The sequence below is a fragment of the Macrobrachium rosenbergii genome, chromosome 20 (assembly GCF_040412425.1).
Source record: "Macrobrachium rosenbergii isolate ZJJX-2024 chromosome 20, ASM4041242v1, whole genome shotgun sequence".
Taxonomy (NCBI): Eukaryota; Metazoa; Arthropoda; class Malacostraca; order Decapoda; family Palaemonidae; genus Macrobrachium; species Macrobrachium rosenbergii.
In genome coordinates, this window is record NC_089760.1 from 17,193,615 (window position 1) to 17,212,786 (window position 19,172).

Sequence of the window (19,172 nt, forward strand, 5' to 3'; positions counted from 1 at the left end):
GAATGAAGTAGAGTGTTGGTTAGTGGACAAGAGAGAACAAGGGAAGGCTGTGTTCTGTTGTCCTCCTTCGTGCTTATTATGAAGGAGATATTCGTATTTTGCTACTGGAGAAGTTCCCTCTCTGGGTGTGTCTGCTTCTGCCCAGGGGGACGTCTTTGGTCTCATTGAAGCCTCCCGTAGGTCTGCCTTTTCAGCAGCGAAGGTGATGTTCTCTTCTGCTGAACTTGATCACCTGTTGAAGAACATTTTGGAAGAACATTTTCAAAGTTCTTGAAGTGATCAGTTTCCTGGATTGGGCAGCAGGCACCCTGGGCAAGAAAATCCAGGACTTTCCTTCTGATCCCACGGATTTATCTTTGGATCTTCTGGGTGTACTCCCCTGTATTGACACGGGAATTAGAGATGCCTCTCGATAATTAATCTCAATGTACGCTATGGGTATTTTAAAGAAGAGAGAGCTTTGGTGCTCTTTTACATCCAAAGGGGTCATGTCTGCACAGAAATCAACTCTTCTGTTCTCTCCTCTAGTGAGTGACTTCTTTTTCCCTCAGTTAGTAGTTAATGGTATCACTTCTGAATTGCAACAGAAGTCAACACAAGATCTTCTGACCCAGCCTTCTAAACATGCTCAAGAGAATTTTTCCTTCATTGCCCTTTCGAGGCGACAGGCAAAGATTTCAGTCTAGGCCTCGTGCTAATGTCCGTTTCTCCTCCAAGGCCATCAAAAGTCTTCTTCCAAACCTTCTTCCAAGAAGTGAGTAAAGTTTTCCCTGTGCAGCAGTGGGCTTCAGGCTCTTTCTTTTTTGGGGAAGAATGGAGCAAGAGAGGAGCAGAACAGTGGGTAATAGAGGTACTCAAGAATGGATGCTCTATTCCCTTCATAGATTATCCACCCTTAGTCAAGAAACCCATCGCATTAACCATATATTCGAAAGGCTCAAGAAGGTTTTTGGCCCTCTCAGAGGAGGTTTCTTCTCTTCTTCAAAAAAAGATTGATACAGGAAGCCACAGATATAGAATCGGAGGGGTTTTACAATCGCCTTTTCGTGGTTCCGAAGTCTTCAGGAGGATGGAGACCAGTGCTGGATGTCAGCACACTGAATGTCTTCGTACAGAAGACAAAATTCAGAATGGAGACAAACCGGTCAGTTGTTGCTTCCATTCATCAAGGGGTCTGGATGGTCTCCATAGACATGCAAGATGTGTACTTTCATGTCCCCATACATCCAGACTCGAGGAAGTACCTTCGCTTCATCTTTAGGAACCAGATTTTTCAGTTCCAACCACTAGGCTTTGGACTTTCGACAGCCCCTCAGGTTTTCACCCGCATTCTCGCTCCGATAGTGGGTTGGCTTTATCTAGTGGGCATCAACATTGCGTTCTATCTGGACGACTGGCTCATTCGTTCTCCCACAAGGGAAGATTGCACAGGGGACATTCAAAAGACTCTTGCTCTAGGGAGGGAGTTGGGACTTTTGATCAGCCTTCAAAAGTCTCAGCTAATTCCATCTCAACAGGTAGTGCATTTGGGAATGAGTCTGAATTCTCGTCTTTTTTGGGCTTTTCCTGCACCCAAGAGGATAGAATCCTGTCTAAAGACGATAGATGAGTTTCTCGCTCTTCAAATGTGTTCAGCCAACAAGTGGATGAGCCTCCTAGGAATGTTGGTTTTCATTGAGCAGTTTGTCTCCTTGGGGAGACTTCACATGAGGGTGCTCCAGTTTTACCTCAGAGACAGTTGGGACCAAAAGAAGTCCAGGCTCGTTTGTGTTTCCAATCACCCAAGACATCAAGAAACATCTGTTTCGGTGGAGGTCTGAAAATAGTCTACTAGAAGGGAAGTCTCTCTTCCCTCTGAACCCTGACCCGAGTTTCTGTGCAGATGCTGGGTTGGGGCGCGATCCTGAAGAACAAGGAAGTCTCTGGAAAGTGGACGTCGGAACAGCAAACTTGGCATATAAACTTAAAAAGAACTGACTGCTGTCAATCTAGGATTACAAGCCTTTACTTTGGAAGTTCAAGACGACCATTGCAGTGCTCTCGGACAATATGACTGCCCTGGCCTACATAAGCAAGCAAGGGGGAACTCACTCCTTCTCCCTCTGCGAGGCGGTGCAGGACCTTCTTCTCTGGGCTCATCAAAATCAGACAAGGATGGTAACGAGATTTGTGCAAGGCAAGATGAACGTACTAGCGGACCAGCTGAGTAGCAGCAACCGGGTGATTCCCACAGAATGGATATTGCACCTACTAGTTTGCTTAGAGTTGTGGAAGCTGTGGGGAAGGCCGACAACAGACCTGTTTGCGACCTCAAAGAATCACTGCCTTCCACTTTATAGCTCTCCAATTCCAGATCCCGCAGCATGGGCAACAGATGCCATGCTGTTGAACTGGTCCAACAAGAGCCTGTATACATTCCCTCCCTTTGGGATGGTAAGGGAAGTGATAAACAAATTCAGTCTCACAAGAATGCTTCAGTGATTCTCATAGCTCCCTTTTAGCCTCTTAAGGGAATGGTCCCCGGACCTGTCTGATTTCCCAAGACTACTTCCTCAAAAACACAAGCTTCTCAGACAGCCCTATCTCAGGCAATTCCATCAGGGGTTATCCACGCTAGTTCTGACAGGATTCAAACTATCAAGAAACTCTTCAGAGCTAATGGGTTTTCGAGAACAGTTGCACAAGCTATCTCTAGATGCAGGAGAGTCTGCAGCCAGTGTCTACCAAAGCAAGTGGACTGTTTTCTGCACATGGTGCCAAGCAAATCCTGTCCTTTCTTCTAAGACATCTTTAACAGAGATCGCCAATTTTCTTTTGTTCCTGAGAACTTCTAAAGGCTTGTCCTCATCCACTATCAAAGGTTGTAGGGCAGTGTTAGGCTCTGTATTCAGGCATAGAGGCTTAGATATTTCTTCGGATCGGGATTTATCTGAACTTATTAAATCGTTCGATACGACGAAGCGCAAAGATTTAGAGCAAGTTTCGTGGAACCTGGACGTGGTACTTAAATGGCTTTCAGGCCCACCCTTTGAGTCTATTGATTCTGCTTCGCTGAGGAACTTAACTAAGAGGACTGTATTCCTAATTAGCCTTGGCCACAGCCAAGAGAGTAAGTGAGATCCAAGCTCTGGATAGGAGAATCGGTTTTTCTAATGGAGATGCGATTTGCTCCTTTACACTTGGCTTTCTCGCCAAGAACGAAATTCCAACCAAACCTTGGCCTCATTCTTTTAGCATTAAGAACCTATCTCAGGTAGGTTCATTAGATGAAGAAAGGTTCCTTTGTCCGGTAAGGGCTCTCAAGTGCTATCTCCATAAGACTGACACAATAAGAGGTACATCCGATCACCTTTGGTGTTCAGTGAAGAACCCTTGACGTTCTCTCTCTCGAAGAAGGCCCTCTCTTTCTAACAGATCTCATTCGCAAGTCACATTCACAAGTGGGAGAAGAGCTTCTTTCCCTTCTAAGGGTAAGAGTGCATGAGATTAGAGCCGTGTCTACGTCCTTGTTGTTCAGACATAATCTTTCTCTTGCCTCCATTCTCCAGTCCACTTATTGGAGATGTAAGTCAGTTTTTTTGGCACATTATCTAAGCAATGTTGAAACAGTGTTTAATGATTGCAGTACCTTGGGTCCTCTATTGGTGGCTGGCATGGTGTTGGGGAAGGAAGTATAGAAAGCATTCCTTCCATCCTTACTCTTCACCTTGGTACTTGGTGTTGAGTCTAGGGAAGCCCCGGGGTACCCTCCAGGCCTTTTAATGGTTGGTTGATGGTATTTTTAATCTTTTGGTGTAAGTATCAGCATTTTGTCTGCCGTTGTGTGTCAGTACTGTGCCCAGGGCAGAGGCACCTCGCACTTATGTAGCAGGTGATACTTGGCTATACTGCCACACCTCTACGGGGTAAGATGAGCACCCCAGAGGCAGTATCTTCCTGCAGCAGCTTTCTTACCAGGTAAGGAACAACAAACATGTATTAATGTTTAAGACCCCTTTCAAATCTCACATTAAACAATGTGAGAATCAGCTGTGTAATTATTTGGTAAGTTACTTATATAAAAATGACATTTTTATAATAAAATAAAGTTTTATAAATACTAACCAATTAATTAAGGAGTGGGAGCCCTCCCTCCTCCCCTCTCACTGACATTGCAACATAAATAAATTGAGCCTTCTTGCTATATTGTTCCTCTTCTTCCCTGAAAGTGGGTGGGGCTGGCTACTTACACCAAAATAAACAAAAGAATCGCTAGCACGAATTTTCAAATTTTATCTGCCGGTTATTAGAAATTGTTAGCTATGTAATTACTTGGAAAGTATATATACAGGCAGTCCCCGGTTATTGGCAGGGTTCCGTTTCTGAGGGTGTGATGATAACCGAAAATTGCCGCTAACTGAAAATCGGTGATTTTTGGCGCTCTTCCGGCGATTTTCGGGGGTTATTGGCGCTGAAAAGCGCCGACTCTCTGTTATCGGCACCTCTGTTAGGTATGTATCGTCACCAATACCCAATTATCAGCTCCGATAAGCAGAAATTGGTGATTTTTGGCACCGAAAATTGCAGATTTTCGTCGCTAGACAAGCCCCTAAAACCGGATCGCTGTTAACCGAGCCCGCCATTAACCGGGGACTGCCTGTATAAAACTTTATTTTATTATAAAAATGTCATTTTTATGAAAGTTATTGCAAAATGGGAGTACTTCTGTCCATTAAACACTAGGCCCTAGGGGGCACAGAAAACTTAGATTCCAATGGGTCCATGAACTGTAAAAGGTTGTAAACTATCTGATGGAAAATACAATAATTTGATGAGTTTTGGTTTACTCGCGAGAAATCTTGACTTTCAGGTGTTACCAGATGCTATACAATAATATGTCTTCAGTGCTGGTCAGTAGCACCCGATGGGGTCATCTACCAATTACATTTTTTTATTCAAAATATCCTTAAATGAATAAGATTATGAACAGTATACTTAAATGAATAAGATTGTGAACAATTGAGAGATCAGTGAATGTAACAAATCTCAAGGGCTTTATGTTACATGTTTGAGGTATAACATTTTAATACAGTATGTAGCTATTTTATTATTAAACAGAATTGTGAGTGAAAACAACCAAAATTAAACCGAAAACTTAGTAAAAACACCCATGAGAATGACCTTTGTTAAATGTACAATTTAATGTTGCATCATGTCTGTGGAATGAATAGGTAGTAACCTTGTCGTAAGTGAAATGATTTGTGTTTGCAGCTTGGAAGTGGTTACAGATCATTAAATTATGTGATTGACAAAGTAAAACAATGAGAAAGTATGAAATTCTCTTATTTGGAAAAGTAATAAAAGGCTAAATGGCCTAAAGCAGACACATATAAAGAGAGCTAGACCAAGGTTTCTCCTTATTCAGGACATGAAACATTAAGTAATGAAATGCAGAGTAAAAGTTTAAGGACATATTCACAGCATACTATGACAGTGTAGAGAGATAGAGATTGGCAACACTTATTTGCCACTGATGCTTAGCTTGAAACATTTTTTTTTGTGTGAAAAGCAAAGCACAACAAAACTATGGGCTACAGTATGTTGTGCACCATCTGGTAACATCTGTTAGTAAAATGTTGACTCTGAAAACCAAACTCATATAATTCCTGTGTTTTCCAACAGGTGTCATTAGCATACAGTATTGGTTGTCTATGACTTGTTTAGACCAATTCATTAAAGCAAAGTAAAAAAACAGATGTCGATATATTGAAATACTTTGTGTTTAAGATATGGGAAGCCACTCTATTGATTAATATCAGTTATACTAAATCACATACGTACATATTATATGAGTTCCTTAGCTTTTGTCTGAAACTTTCAAAACACTAGTGTTTTGTGTGCTTCAAAGGATTGTCTGTAACACTGGATGGAAAATCTGGATGAGTACTTTGGTATGGGCCTTTTTAATTTATGTTTCTCTTTTTTTTTTAGGTAAGAATATGGCATATTCCAGAAAATGGATTGAAAGAGTCCCTCTCCAACGCTGAGTACTCCTTGCCACAGTTTGAAAAGAGAGTTGAAAATGTTATGTTTCATCCTACAACAGAGTTTATGTTGAGCTTAGCCTACTTTGATACTGTGAAAATATGGGATATCAAGCATGAAAAGGAACTCTTTAGTGAGTGCTATTGTATATTTTAATAATTCTATTTTAGTTGTTTGTTTCTGAGATTGTGAACCTTAGTTTCCCTTTAAAGCACTGTTATTACGCTTGAGATTTAGCTTGACAACTGCCTTTCTTCCCTTGGCAACAGGAAGCCTTTAAACAATCCAGAGTGTGAATAGTTAAGATTTTGCTGGTTAGCTGTGTTAGATCTCAAAGCCACAGTACTGTGCGAGAATAGGTATTTGATAAGATTACATTGAGATCAGGTATTCTCGTACACAAAGACATTCCACATTTTAATTTTTGCTTAAACTGCCAAGCAAGTTTGAAAAGTCTACTTTTTTTTGTGTGTGTATGGTCATAACTATGAGGTGTTTGTGTATCTTTGTATGTAGTTTTTAAAGTAATTTCTCATGAGAATTTGAAGAGAAATTGGAAGTAAATAAGCACTTTCTCTTTACAGACATCATAGGGAATCACAAACACCTTATTTATTTTCAGCAAATCTTTTCTATGTTGCTCAGCAGTTCAAGCTAACATAAAGTATATGTCATGATGCTATGGAACCTGTTTTAAAATAGTTTTAAGAGTTTCAGGTTCATCTCTGTTAACAAATAAATTAGCTTTGTGGCTTCATCACTCCACAGTGGATGACAAGTAATTGTAAGAGCATATTGTTTTAATTGTTGCATAATTGTGCTTTTTAGTGTGTTAATGTTTGATTTATTAGAACTCTCTTTTGGCGTTATGCTAGTTTTTTACTAGAAATTATGGAAGCATATGATAACATTCTTCTTTTGTTTTACTCTTTAACATAGCCCGAGTTCATAAGCTAACTGGTGTCGTGATTGTTGCTTATGAGTATCTTAGCATCTTACTAACCTCTTGCCTTGATTCCTTAACTATGCGGCATCCATAGGCTTCAGTGGTCATGAAGATCAAGTACAAAACTTATGCTGGAATGGCAGTGGTTCTCTCCTTGTCACATCATCCAAGGATCGAACTGTTCGAGTCATTGATCCAAGAACCAGTAAAGTGGCTTATGAGGTAGGTGTTTAAATGATAAAACTGTGTGTTATGCTTCAAGGGAGCCTAGTTTGTAGAAGCCATATATGTTTAGCAATGTATTGTTTGTTCTTTGATAGAGAATTTTTTATTCTTCATTGAAGAAATGCACACTTTTATTGTGTGTATTTTTTGAATTTTAAGAACTGTATTTCCTGAGTATATTTATAGCCGTGATGTAATGATTTATAAAATTTTTATAGGCTGAAGGACACAAAAGTCCCAAGGATTCTCGCATTGTATGGCTTGGTCATACTGATCGAATTTTGTCAACGGGATGGGATGCATCTCGTGTTAGGGAAGTGAGGATCAGGGATGTTCGTAACTTCAGTAAGCCATACAAAGTTCAACCTTTTGATTCATCAACTGGGTGAGTCATTTTGATATTTTATTTTAGAGCTCTGATAGTTAAGTGATCCAGTGATTTTCCCCTAATTTTTTTTATCATTCATAAGTTCATGACGTTTTGGCAAAAGTGTCTAGATACAAATTTTAAGAACACTCTTTGCAAATTTTCATCATGATTTTTTTGTTTTTTATTTTGGATTCATGAAAGTAATGAACACTTTGGTGTGCAATTGTAGGCAGTGAAATGGAATATGTTTGCTATCATAAGGGAGTTACTGCTTTCTGTGTACATTTCATGGAACACTGCAGGTGATATGTGACTTGCTCTCAGTCTTTGACTTTTCACCCGTTCCCTTAGGCTTCAGCCTACCTTGCATTATGAGTTCTTCAATGTAATTCATTATTTTGAAGCCTCTAAAAATGTGTTTCAGTGGTCTCTTTCTGATATTTTTAATGCTAATAAACCCCCCTGGGATGTCACCAAAGTGTAATAAATCTACTTGGAATGTTATAGACAAAATAAAGAATGTGCTGATTTTGAAGTACAAATTCTGTGAAACTAAATTGGATTGTAGAAAGAATGTAATAAAGTTACAGTAATTAGATTCTGTATTCCATTCCATCAGCTTTGAATTGCAAATATACTTATTATTTTACAGTCGAACCTCTTAAAACCAGCATTCTGTGGTCCGGGAACTCACGTGGTTCAGCTCGATTTTGAATCATCTGCATTAGTTTGTTGAGCAGCCATGAGGGTGATGCCACATATTGTTTAAAGCTTTCCTTAGAATCGGCAGAATATAATCTGTGACTTTCATCTCCTAAATTTATTATCTTCATAATTGTTGCCATTAATTTCTTCGTCATATATTTTGATTGTAGAGGGTAATGAGATGATAAAAATAAAGAATGAATTTCGGCAGTCACTCAGTGCATTTGATCGTTGCCTTAAAAAAAAGTCAACAAAGCACACCACCATCTATTGAGGAAAATGAGCACTAAACATTCGCTAACTACAGGGGAAGGATAGAAAACCTTTTCAAGCATAGATAAAGATTTATGCTTGTGCTTCTTACCTCTAGCATCATGTGATCTCATGGGTGGCATATTGAATGGGTAAATGTACTGTTATATAAAAGATGTAATCAGGACAGTATCACCTATACACACTGCTGAGTGTGTATAGGTGATACGGTCTAGATCATATCTTTTATGTAGCTGTATATATTTACCCATTCAATATGCTACTCGTGACATCAGATTATGCTAAAAGGTTTTCTATCCTTCCCCTTTAGTTAGCAAATGTTTAGAGCTCATTTTCCTCAATAAATGGTGGTGTGCTCTGTTTACTTTTTTGACAGCAACGTTTAAATGCACTGAGTGACCGCCGAAAATAATACTTTGTTTTTGTCTTGTCATCACCCTCTACAATAAAAATAAATGATGAAGAACTAATAGCAATCATTTTAAGATAGGAAATTTAAGAGATGAAAGTCATCGATTATATTCTGCAGATTCTGAGAAAGGTTAAGTAGTTGACTTACAGTTAGGTTAACTCAGGAACGTGGGCTGAATGTGTTATATAATTCACTATTTTAAAGAAAATTATACAGTATGAAGAAAGAGTCCAAAGATATGAAAGATATGAGTTATAAAAGGATAAAGTGAAAATATATGAGTAGTAAAATGATAAAAAGTGGCATCAGAACTTAGCCAAGTAGTAGGCTAAGTTTGCAAGTAGGCTAGACTATGTTTACGTAGGGGCTTCATTTTTTAGGGGTGTATTTTATATTCTGGGATTTCTGTGGTCTGGCTGTGGCCTGGTCTCAGGGTTCCCAGATTTAAGAGGTTGGACTGTATTATTATTATTATTATTATTATTATTATTATTATTATTATTATTATTATAAAATACACTATTGTTTTATTATTATTATTACAGTAAACCCCCTGTATTCATGGGGGATGCATACTGCACCCCCCTGCAAATAGCTAAAATCTGCAAATACTTGAATCTCTAAAAACACTTAGAACTGCCTGTTTTGATAGTTTAAACACAAAAAAACCTCAAAAATGCTTATACCTGAGTATTTTAATAGTTTTATCACAAAAAGTGCATTTAGTCATGAAAATTATATGAAAGTACAGTAATTAGTGAATATTCTCAGTGAAAAATACCGCGAATGGGCGAATTTTCCATGAATAATGGGTAGATACGTTCCACAGAGAAATCCGCGAATACATGAGTCCGCGAATAGTGAGACTGTGAATACAGGGGTTTACTTTATTATTATTATTATTATTATTATTATTATTATTATTATTAAAAATTATTGCTGTTTCCACGGCATTCAATTTATACAGTCTTCTCTATTCTTCTTCTAATCTTTTTTTCCTCAGCCTGTAGCTGGTCTATCAGGTTTCCCAGGGACATACAAAGATTTCTGTTTTCTTGGTTTCATTTCCTCTGACGCTTCAAACACTCTCTGGCGTTACACAAAGATTTCTGTTTTCTTAGTTTTATTTCCTCTGACGTTTCAAACGCTCTCTGAAGATGAATGCCAGAGAGCGTTTGAAACGTCAGAGGAAATGAAACTAAGAAAACAGAAATCTTTGTATGTCCCTGGGAAACCTGATATACCAGCTACAGGCTGAGGAAAAAAAGATAATAAGAAGAATAGAGAAGACTCTATATAAATTGAATGCCGTGGAAACAGCAATAATTTTTAATTCAACTGCCCTCTGAGAAGGTCTCCTCCCGTGTTGTTGTTATTATTATTATTATTATTATTATTATTATTATTATTATTATTATTATTATTATTATTATTATTATTTTATTTTTATTATTTATTATTATTATTATTATTATTATTATTATTATTATTATTATTATTATTATTTTATTATTATTATTATTATTATTATAGGACAGGTACTTTAACCAGAGCAATGATGCATACTGCATGGCTCTCACAGGGGCTACCCAGAGGATTAGGTTTTGAATAAAAGTTGAAAATTGAGAGTTAGAAGTCTAAATGAGTAAAGATTTGAAGGAATGGAAGAAAAGTACAGTCAGAAAGCATTGCTCCTGGAGCCCTAGGGATGCTGCAGAGAACCTATAGTACCATCTACATAAAGCATGAAAGTGGTATCTTTCTATTTGTGGTAATACTATGTGTATTGTGTTTTTGCCATCTCATTCTTATTGTTGATATACTTGTGCTAGAAGGGTTGGTAAGTAATGCAGTACTTCTCTTGTATATATTGTTCATGGAGAAGGAACTCCCCCCCCTTTGAAACAATTTTTTTTAAATACTTTGCTTTGTTAGCTGGGATATATTCCACACAGTTAAAGGTTGTTTGTTTCCAACAGAAAAATAAAGCATTGCCTTTTATGTAGGAGGATTCTTTCCTCAGCACAAGCTGGAAACAGTCTTTGAAACTTTGGTACAAGGTGGATAGTTTGAAGTAGGTGGGTGTAATCTCCCTTTCACATGCCTTTTTACTTCAGCTGTGGTTAAGACATCTTGCATTGCTCTGACTGACCATCAGGTTGGAACTTATTCCATTTTTATATATATGGTTTTTGTTTTTCGTTCAACATGGATTTGAACAAGAAAAGTGACAAACAAAAGTTGTAAAGGCTTTTTTACATCCTTTGTCTTAATATTGTTATGTGGTGGTAGGACCTGCGAGGAGTGGGCTGGCTGTCTCCTTGGCAATGGAGACATTCAGCAGCAGTGGAGGAGGGCCAAAGATATTCACTGGTTTCTTCAAAGCTAGCTCTCTCTCTCTCTCTCTCTCTCTCTCTCTCTCTCTCTCTCTCTCTCTCTCTCTCTCTCTCTCTCTCTCTCTGTTCATTGTTCACACCACATACCCCAGCCTTGTTAATGGCTTTGCTGGGGGTACTGACACATCTCTGCCCCTCAGTATTCCAAGCTACCCAAGCCGTTCTAGGTTAAGGAACTCAGTGCTGTTAAGCCTAATGTAGCAGTTGTCTTGCCTTTGGAAATACCCCTGTGATAGTGAAAAAAAGCCATACTCCTTTGATCCTTTTACCTGACTCAACTTGTCATCTACTGTAGCTGAAGAGAGTAAGGCTTGTGGAATGACTAAGTTGAGAAATGCAAGTGTGTACTTTAGCACAGTTTAGACAGTACAGTACAGTATTGAACACTGATGATTACGTTGACTTAACATTTGTGTCGTCAGAACTTTGGTGCAATACTCATTTCTTCAATCCTTATCTTACATTCCCATAAACTAAAAAATTTTTGAAATTGTTCAAAGTAAACAGTTATAGTTATTCAAATGTGGAGCATAATAAAAAAAAAAAAAATCGCTGGAGAAGGTCTCACCCCTTTCCAGATTGAAATGGAATCCAATTCAGTTCCATGTGAGTGTGCTGGGCAAGTCTTCAATCATAGCAAAATGAATCTCAAGTTGATTGGAGAACAGACCATAACTCCTGACAGTAAACCTCAAACTGTGAAGAACCCATACCTTACATTATGCATAGATGCTTCAGAAGTAGGATGGGTCACTTTTCCAGGGAACCTAGAAGTGTCAAGTCTTTGCTCAGAGAAGGAAAGATGGCTACTTATGAACATTCCAGAGTGATTGGCTGTTTGGAAGTCTCATTCTGGCAGAAGATTTAGTCTTTGTTTGACAAGAGTAGTCTTCCCAGACAGTAAAATGACCCTTTCACACCTCAGGAAGAAGAGAGGGACCAAGTCCAAGCCACTGCTCCTGCTGACAGTAAAGATTTCATGTTGGTCAGGTTCCAAGAACATAGTTTTGAAGCTACAGTTTGTATTGGAGAAGAGCAGTGTTTTAGCAGCTTAATTGAGCAAGAAGTTCAAGATTTTACCAGTGGAACAGTTAATACATCTACAAGTATGTTATGACCCTTGGAATCTGTGAGACTTGCCAACTATTGATATGTTTGCAACAGGCCAGAACAAAAGACTGCCAATATATCTCTCCCTGCCTTGACCCTCAAGCTTGGGCAGTGGATGCAATGCTAATCAGTAGTCAAATCTAGACTTGAATGTGTTTCTTCTTTTTGCTCTTCTTATGCAAGAATGTGTTTCTTCTTTTTTGCTCTCCTGAGGCAAGTTCTATACAAATTCCGGACCTTCAAGAATGCAAGGACAACCCTCATAGCACCATGGTGGCCACTGAGAGAATGGCTCCTTTGATTCTTCTATTGAAGGCCAGATCTACTCAAACAACCACACATGTTAAGATTTCACCAAAACCCCTTCATGCGTCAGTTAACTGCTTGGAGACTTATGACTTTCTCTCATGAGCTAGAGATTTTTTGAGCCTGTCTGAAATCTGTACACAGATCCAGAAGAGTGCAGGTAATGAACTCTGCTAACAACAATGGTACAAATACCAGAATTGGCGTTGGTCTGGAGGGATTTCCTGCTCAATTACCTCTCTGGACAGCATCATATAATTGTTCTGGTAGCACATATACTCAAAGAAACTTTTTGTTGCTGCTGTCAAAGGTTGCAGGTCATTGTTTTCCTATGTGGTTTGTCACAGTAGCATTGGTAATGATAGGAACGTTCAAGAAGTTCCTAGGTCACATGGAATGGAACACCTCAATCTGCCTATAAGGAAGTTTGGGTGGAATTTAGATCTGTACCAAGATTCTTGACGAGACCACCATTTAAACCTGTTGAAGAAGCTGCTTTAAAGGATTTACATCTAAAGCCACTTCCTTTTCTCATCTGCCAAGTTAGCCTGTGGCTCAAAACTTACAGCTATGTGAATGTTAGGTAAGTATATAAATAATCAGTTTTCATGTAAACAATTTGGAAATATAAACCATTGCCTTTCATGTAAGAGTATTCCTTATCATGAGTTTGAATCATTCCTTGAAACATGGCAAGAAGGTAGTTAAGTGGTGGTAAGTGGTGATAAGGTAGTTAATTGGTGGTAAGAGGGTAAGGGAAGGAAAGATTCTCACTCTTGTACTGTCTTCACCAAGCACTTTTCCTACAGTAGCCAATAAGTGAGGATGCCTTGCTGCCCTCCTTCTGACTACAAGAACTTGTATTTTTGTGTGTTTTTTACCTTATTATAGATAATTAGATTGATTCCCTCAGTTGCTGCTACTTTGTAGAAGGGTACTTGCCGGAAGGTGCATAACCTGTAAGCATCATTATCCAGTGGTGAGTCAAGTGCACGTGCTGGGCTGTCCCCAGGTGAGACCCCTATGCATGTGCATGCTTTGCCTTAGCTTACCCTTGTCAGATCAACTGCTCTGCTGTTGCTGCTCCTGCCAGGAGCTAATGCCTCCAGTAGCAGTTGTCCTGCCTGTAGGAGATGCCCCTGTAGCATTGATTATGTCTACTGCTCCTATAGAGGAGAGTAAGACACAAGCAGGGAATAAGGAAAGTACAGGCTCTTTTCTTCTTCCATTTCCTCCTTTTCTGACTTGTTCTCCTCCCCCTCATCTTCTACTGTTTCTCGCTCTCACATGCAGGATAAGAATCCAGGAAGCCCTTTCACAGGAAGTCCCACTGGGCTTGAGTGAGTACACTTTCCTCCTTCAAGGGGCAGCATCCATGTTTGTTCACCTGTATCTGTTACATCCACTGTAGGTAGGGGTGACATGGGGGTTAAGAGTGACCTCATTACCCTGAGTCTTCCTGTTTCCTCTTGGAAAGGAGAACTGCCCATGACTCATATTCATGCTTCTGATGAACCATGTATGGTGGTGATATTGCTACCTTCTCACTTGGTACTTGCATGGTTTCTGGATTGCATGTGTGCAGACAGGAGATGCTTGGCACCCTAAATCTTCATGTTTCTTCTCAGACTGAAGAATTGTTCATGGCTCATACACTCATGCTCTTCCCAAAGCAGACGTGTTAAGAATATTACTGACTGAATGTCATTTTCTTAATTTCTTTTTAAGAGGGACTAAAGTGTCTAGGATGATTTTGTTTGCACAAAGTGGCTAATGATAATTAATAGATTGTTAAAGAAACAGACAAATTTCAATGACAGCCCATGACACCAGCAACATTTTGATGATTTTACTGCCTCTTATTATTGGCTTTTCAGTGGATCATAATATGTATATTACCTAGTAGAGTTTTTGGGTATGTTTTTTAGCAGGAACTGATGAAAAATACTTTTAAGTAATTTTTGAAAGAGAATGATTTCGGTCATATTGTTAAAAATCTGTACTGTACTATGTAAAAAAAATCTGCAGTTATCCAGTGTTTTAACCTGATCAATTTTAATTTCAGTATTTTGATGCCATTATTTGACCCGGATACGAACATGCTGTTCTTGGCTGGTAAAGCAGATGTTAGCATTATGTATTGGGAGGTTACTGATAAAGAACCCTTCCTTACTGAGGGTTTGAAACATAATGGTTGGTGTCACAGTTATTATTTAGATACAAAAATCTGTTATATGATACATTATTTTAGTATAAATTGTGGTTATACATGGTATGCATTCCTATATGCTAAATTTGAGAAAATTGTGTAATATTTATGGTAGAAAAGTATTACACTGATGATGTATTAATTTTTCAGGCTCAGTTCAGACAAAAGGTGCATGTTTGGTGCCCAAGAGAGGTTTGGATGTTATGTCAGGCGAAGTAAACCGACTTTTACAGCTTACTTCAAATGCAATTATTCCAATAACATACCAGGTACCCAGGAAGGTTAGTAGCTTATTGTTTAGATTGTTCAGTATGATTGGTTAGTCACAGTAGAGAAATGAAGATTTTATTTGATCTCTTTCTAAGGACTGGGTTCTTACAAAGAAAACACACACACACAAACACTCTCTCTCTCTCTCTCTCTCTCTCTCTCTCTCTCTCTCTCTCTCTCTCTCTCTCTCTCTCTCTCTCTCTCTCTCTCTCTCTCTCTCTCTCTCTTCTAAAGCTAATTTTGCTTCATTTTAAAGGCAGCAAGTTTTTGGTATTTATTGGTAAGCTTTGTTTCACTGTTACCATGTCCATTAGAAGGAATAATTGTGGGTGGGAGGTTTGGTTAAGTGGGGGATGGAGAAATATACAGGTGGAATGAGAGTGACCTGGAGGAGAGAAAGCAGGAGAAATACATGGATAGAATGATGAGAGTTACTGTAGGAGAGAAAAAAATCCCTGCAGAACTGATGAAAGTGGCTAGAAACAAAAGTTTTGAAGTCCATGATAACTCATGTTTTGGGAGACTTGGCACATTGAAGAAGAAAAATTACCATTAGGAGGATGCCCTCTAAATACCAGATTTGTTTCACATTTACCTCACCCCAGGCCAGCTGGTAAAGTACCGAATATACAGTATACTCTTATATGATTAATAAATCATCACAAGGAGGCAAGTGTCCATTGTGCAGTACAGTCCCTGATCTGCTGTCAGTTTGTTTTAATATCTCCCCAGTATTACTCCAGCAGGTGAGTTAAGTGGTAGTCATGTTGATATGTCTTCTTTTCTGTTGTACAGGGTGTATATCATGTGCTGTTATTGATCTTCTAATGCTAAAACCCAATTAATTTTTTTCTCCAGACATACAGAGAGTTCCACGCCGACATATTCCCTGACACACCTGGATATGAGCCTTCATCGACAGTATCTCAGTGGCTTGGTGGTGCCAACATTCCAACCAAAAATATATCTCTTGATCCAGCAAAGAGACCAAACGCCAAGTTCCAGGTATTGCTTAGTGGTAGTAAGAACTTTGTAACTAAGCTTATTTATTTACAGTAGATTTGTTTGTTTTGTATACATGTAAAACTTCACTAATACAACACCATTGGGGCCTGATGATTGTTAGATTAGTGAAAATTCTGAATCACCGGAGGTTCACTTCTAAACTATAGTTACCGTATATTTCCGCATATAAGACGACTTTTAAATCCTAAAATTCACCCCAAAAAATTGAGGGTCATCATATACTACCAGTCTAAAAATCAGACCTTGAATTCTAAGTGTTAGTGTTATTTATCGGTAGGCTAGCCTTACCCTTGTTGCGATAACCACAGACATACATGAAAAGATTCACATTAATGAAATAAACTGATAATAAAGGTAATAAAAGCATACTTAACTTATAACTTATATATTATTGGCATATCTTCATAATAGCCTATTCAAGGAATAATTCAATATCAATGAAATCAGCTTTTATCTATGCAGCCTGGCTGAGAAATGTAAACATCAAGTTATGGTTGCGCTCACAGCAAGCAACCTTTATCTTTTGGTAGCCTTTCAGAAATTTTAATAGTAATGTAATTATGGTAGTAATAACGTTTGGAATAACGTAATATTCGTTTTTCATTAAAATTCTCTCACTCTCTCTCTCGTGTTATTCTCTTAGTCTCTGTAATAATTGATAAATAATTTCACTCTCTTAAGTAAGGACAACCCTATATCTCTCTCTCTCTCTCTCTCTCTCTCTCTCTCTCTCTCTAGTTAGCGCTCTCTCTCTCTCTCTCTCTCTCTCTGTCTCTCTCATTCATAGTTTCACAACAACTTATTATTTCTCTGTACATCTTTACCTGTACAGTAGATAGTTTAAATTGATCTAATTTTACCTGTACCGTATACGAAGTATAAATGTGCTAGTGTGGCAAATACATTCTAAAACATAGAGACATAATAACTAAGAGTTGTATTTGTCAAAATAAAAAACACTGTTTGTTCATGAAAAAGCATTTCAGGACAAAGAGAAAGAGATGTAGAATAAAGGAGTTATTAAAAAGAGGTTGAGAAGACTTGTAAAAATAGATCGGTCGGAAGGGGAAAGACAGAAATTCTCTTCCAACTCTATTTTTATGTCAACCATTTATTTCTTTTTTTAACGGTTAGTAGTTCGCTAACTTTTAAATGAAATTACAGTTGCTTTAATTTCATTTAAAAGTTAACTTAATAATTTGGGAGCATGATTAGGGTCATATTCAGTGTTTAAACTTTAGAAGTAAGCATTTATTAGCATTTTTAGAGACCGTGCCAAACTCATGCAAAAATTCACCTTGAGTGAGATGTTCTGGAACCTAACCTCGCGTAAGTTCGGGGTATGACTGTATTAGCAAAACAGTAGTTTATTCAAGAGTATAATGTTACTAACAATACTTTTATCATTTTCTTATACTTTTTCAACTAGATGATGGGATAAAGAGGTGGAGGAAAAGAAGTTGATCTATTGTAATTTGGTCTCTCTCGCTGCCTGATTGTACGCTGCTGCTTGAGCCTGCGCAAAATTTTAAAATATTTTCTAAATATTGTTGTATCAGTATTATTTGCTAACCCCTTTGCAAAATTGAATTTTTGTAGGTGAATTATTGCAACTCAAGCACTACCTGTATGATAATTATCATACATTATCATGTTGTGAGGGTCATGGTTTGTGATTGGCAATGAAACATAGACAAAACAATGGTTTCCCTTTTAGACGACATATGTAGAAAAACATATAGAATCGGCTTTGTTATTTCGTCTATTTTGAATTTCTAAGGATACATTAAGTAAAACAGCATTTATAATAACATCATCTTTACATAACCAATATTTCATATTATACCTGTTACTGTATTGCAAAAGCTATGCTATACACAGATGGTTTTTGTAGTTTAGCAGTCGTCTAATACTGCAGATATGAGATAAATTCATGAAAATTTGCCATAATTTTTGACCTCGTCTTATCTAAAGGTCGTCTTATACATGGAAATATTTGGTATACAAGATTTCTCATTAGTCTGTTGAAGATGACTCTCCTCTCACATTGTGATAGGCCTACAAAAAATGTAACCTTTGGCCTGTTAGGTTGTACTGTAAATTTCAGACTTATTTCGGGAAAAAATAGGATTACGTACAGTATTGACACCTGGAAATATGATACTTTTTTGTAAAGTAGAACCAAATACCATGGTGTGTATTAGTCTAGGCAAACTCTGCAATGCCAAGAAAATCTAGACTTCCCCTTAACAGGAGTGCAGTACATGACAGAATCATGATTTTTGTCGTATGCTGTACTCCTGAAAAGGGCAAAGCTAGATTTTCTAGTCATTCTAGAGTTAGGCCAGGCTATGTTACATAGCATAGTATTTGGTTCTCCTTTGCAACAAAGTGTAGTATTTCCACATGTCAAAAACTCTTATTTTTTATATTGTAGTCACTTGTTTCATTGTCAAGGAGTTACCCTTCCATGGTCTACCAGAGCTCCATGGTGACTAGATTAATATCAAAGAATTCTCTTTTAGCTGGTCTTGTAGCCGGGCATTGTGTCATAATGATAAACATTATAACATATGATGGAGTATAATGGGCTCAAAGATAAGTGGGCATTTTCCCTCATCTTCAGCGAAGCTGAACCCAGTTTTCCAACGTAAAAACCTACAAGAAGGAGAAGTGACTATTGTTCATGCGTGTCTGCCATCTTGTTTACAAACAGACTGGCAAAGGACCAAGGAGCCATTACTCTTTCTAGTCAATGGTTGAGTGTGTACCTAAAGTCAGTGCTCCGTAAAATCAGCTCATTGATTCCCTGATTTCATTAGTGAGGATCATGGAAACATCTAAATCTGAAAATTAAGTGCTTATTTTTAAGCTCCAGTTAATAATTTATAGTTTAAACC

At 38.0% G+C, this 19,172-nt stretch overlaps 1 protein-coding gene across 8 annotated transcripts in view; it reads left to right on the forward strand.

The window, feature by feature from the left end:
- The window catches only part of pod1 (coronin pod1), a 155,879-nt gene that overhangs the window by 25,649 nt on the left and 111,058 nt on the right, over positions 1–19,172 (forward strand). For all 8 annotated transcript variants that reach the window (XM_067122029.1, XM_067122024.1, XM_067122023.1 and 5 more), the window contains exons 4-9: positions 5,971–6,157; positions 7,065–7,192; positions 7,414–7,580; positions 14,833–14,960; positions 15,127–15,257; positions 16,105–16,251. In XM_067122029.1, the coding sequence (XP_066978130.1) occupies positions 5,971–6,157; positions 7,065–7,192; positions 7,414–7,580; positions 14,833–14,960; positions 15,127–15,257; positions 16,105–16,251 (888 nt within the window). The remainder of the gene's footprint in view (positions 1–5,970; positions 6,158–7,064; positions 7,193–7,413; positions 7,581–14,832; positions 14,961–15,126; positions 15,258–16,104; positions 16,252–19,172) is intronic.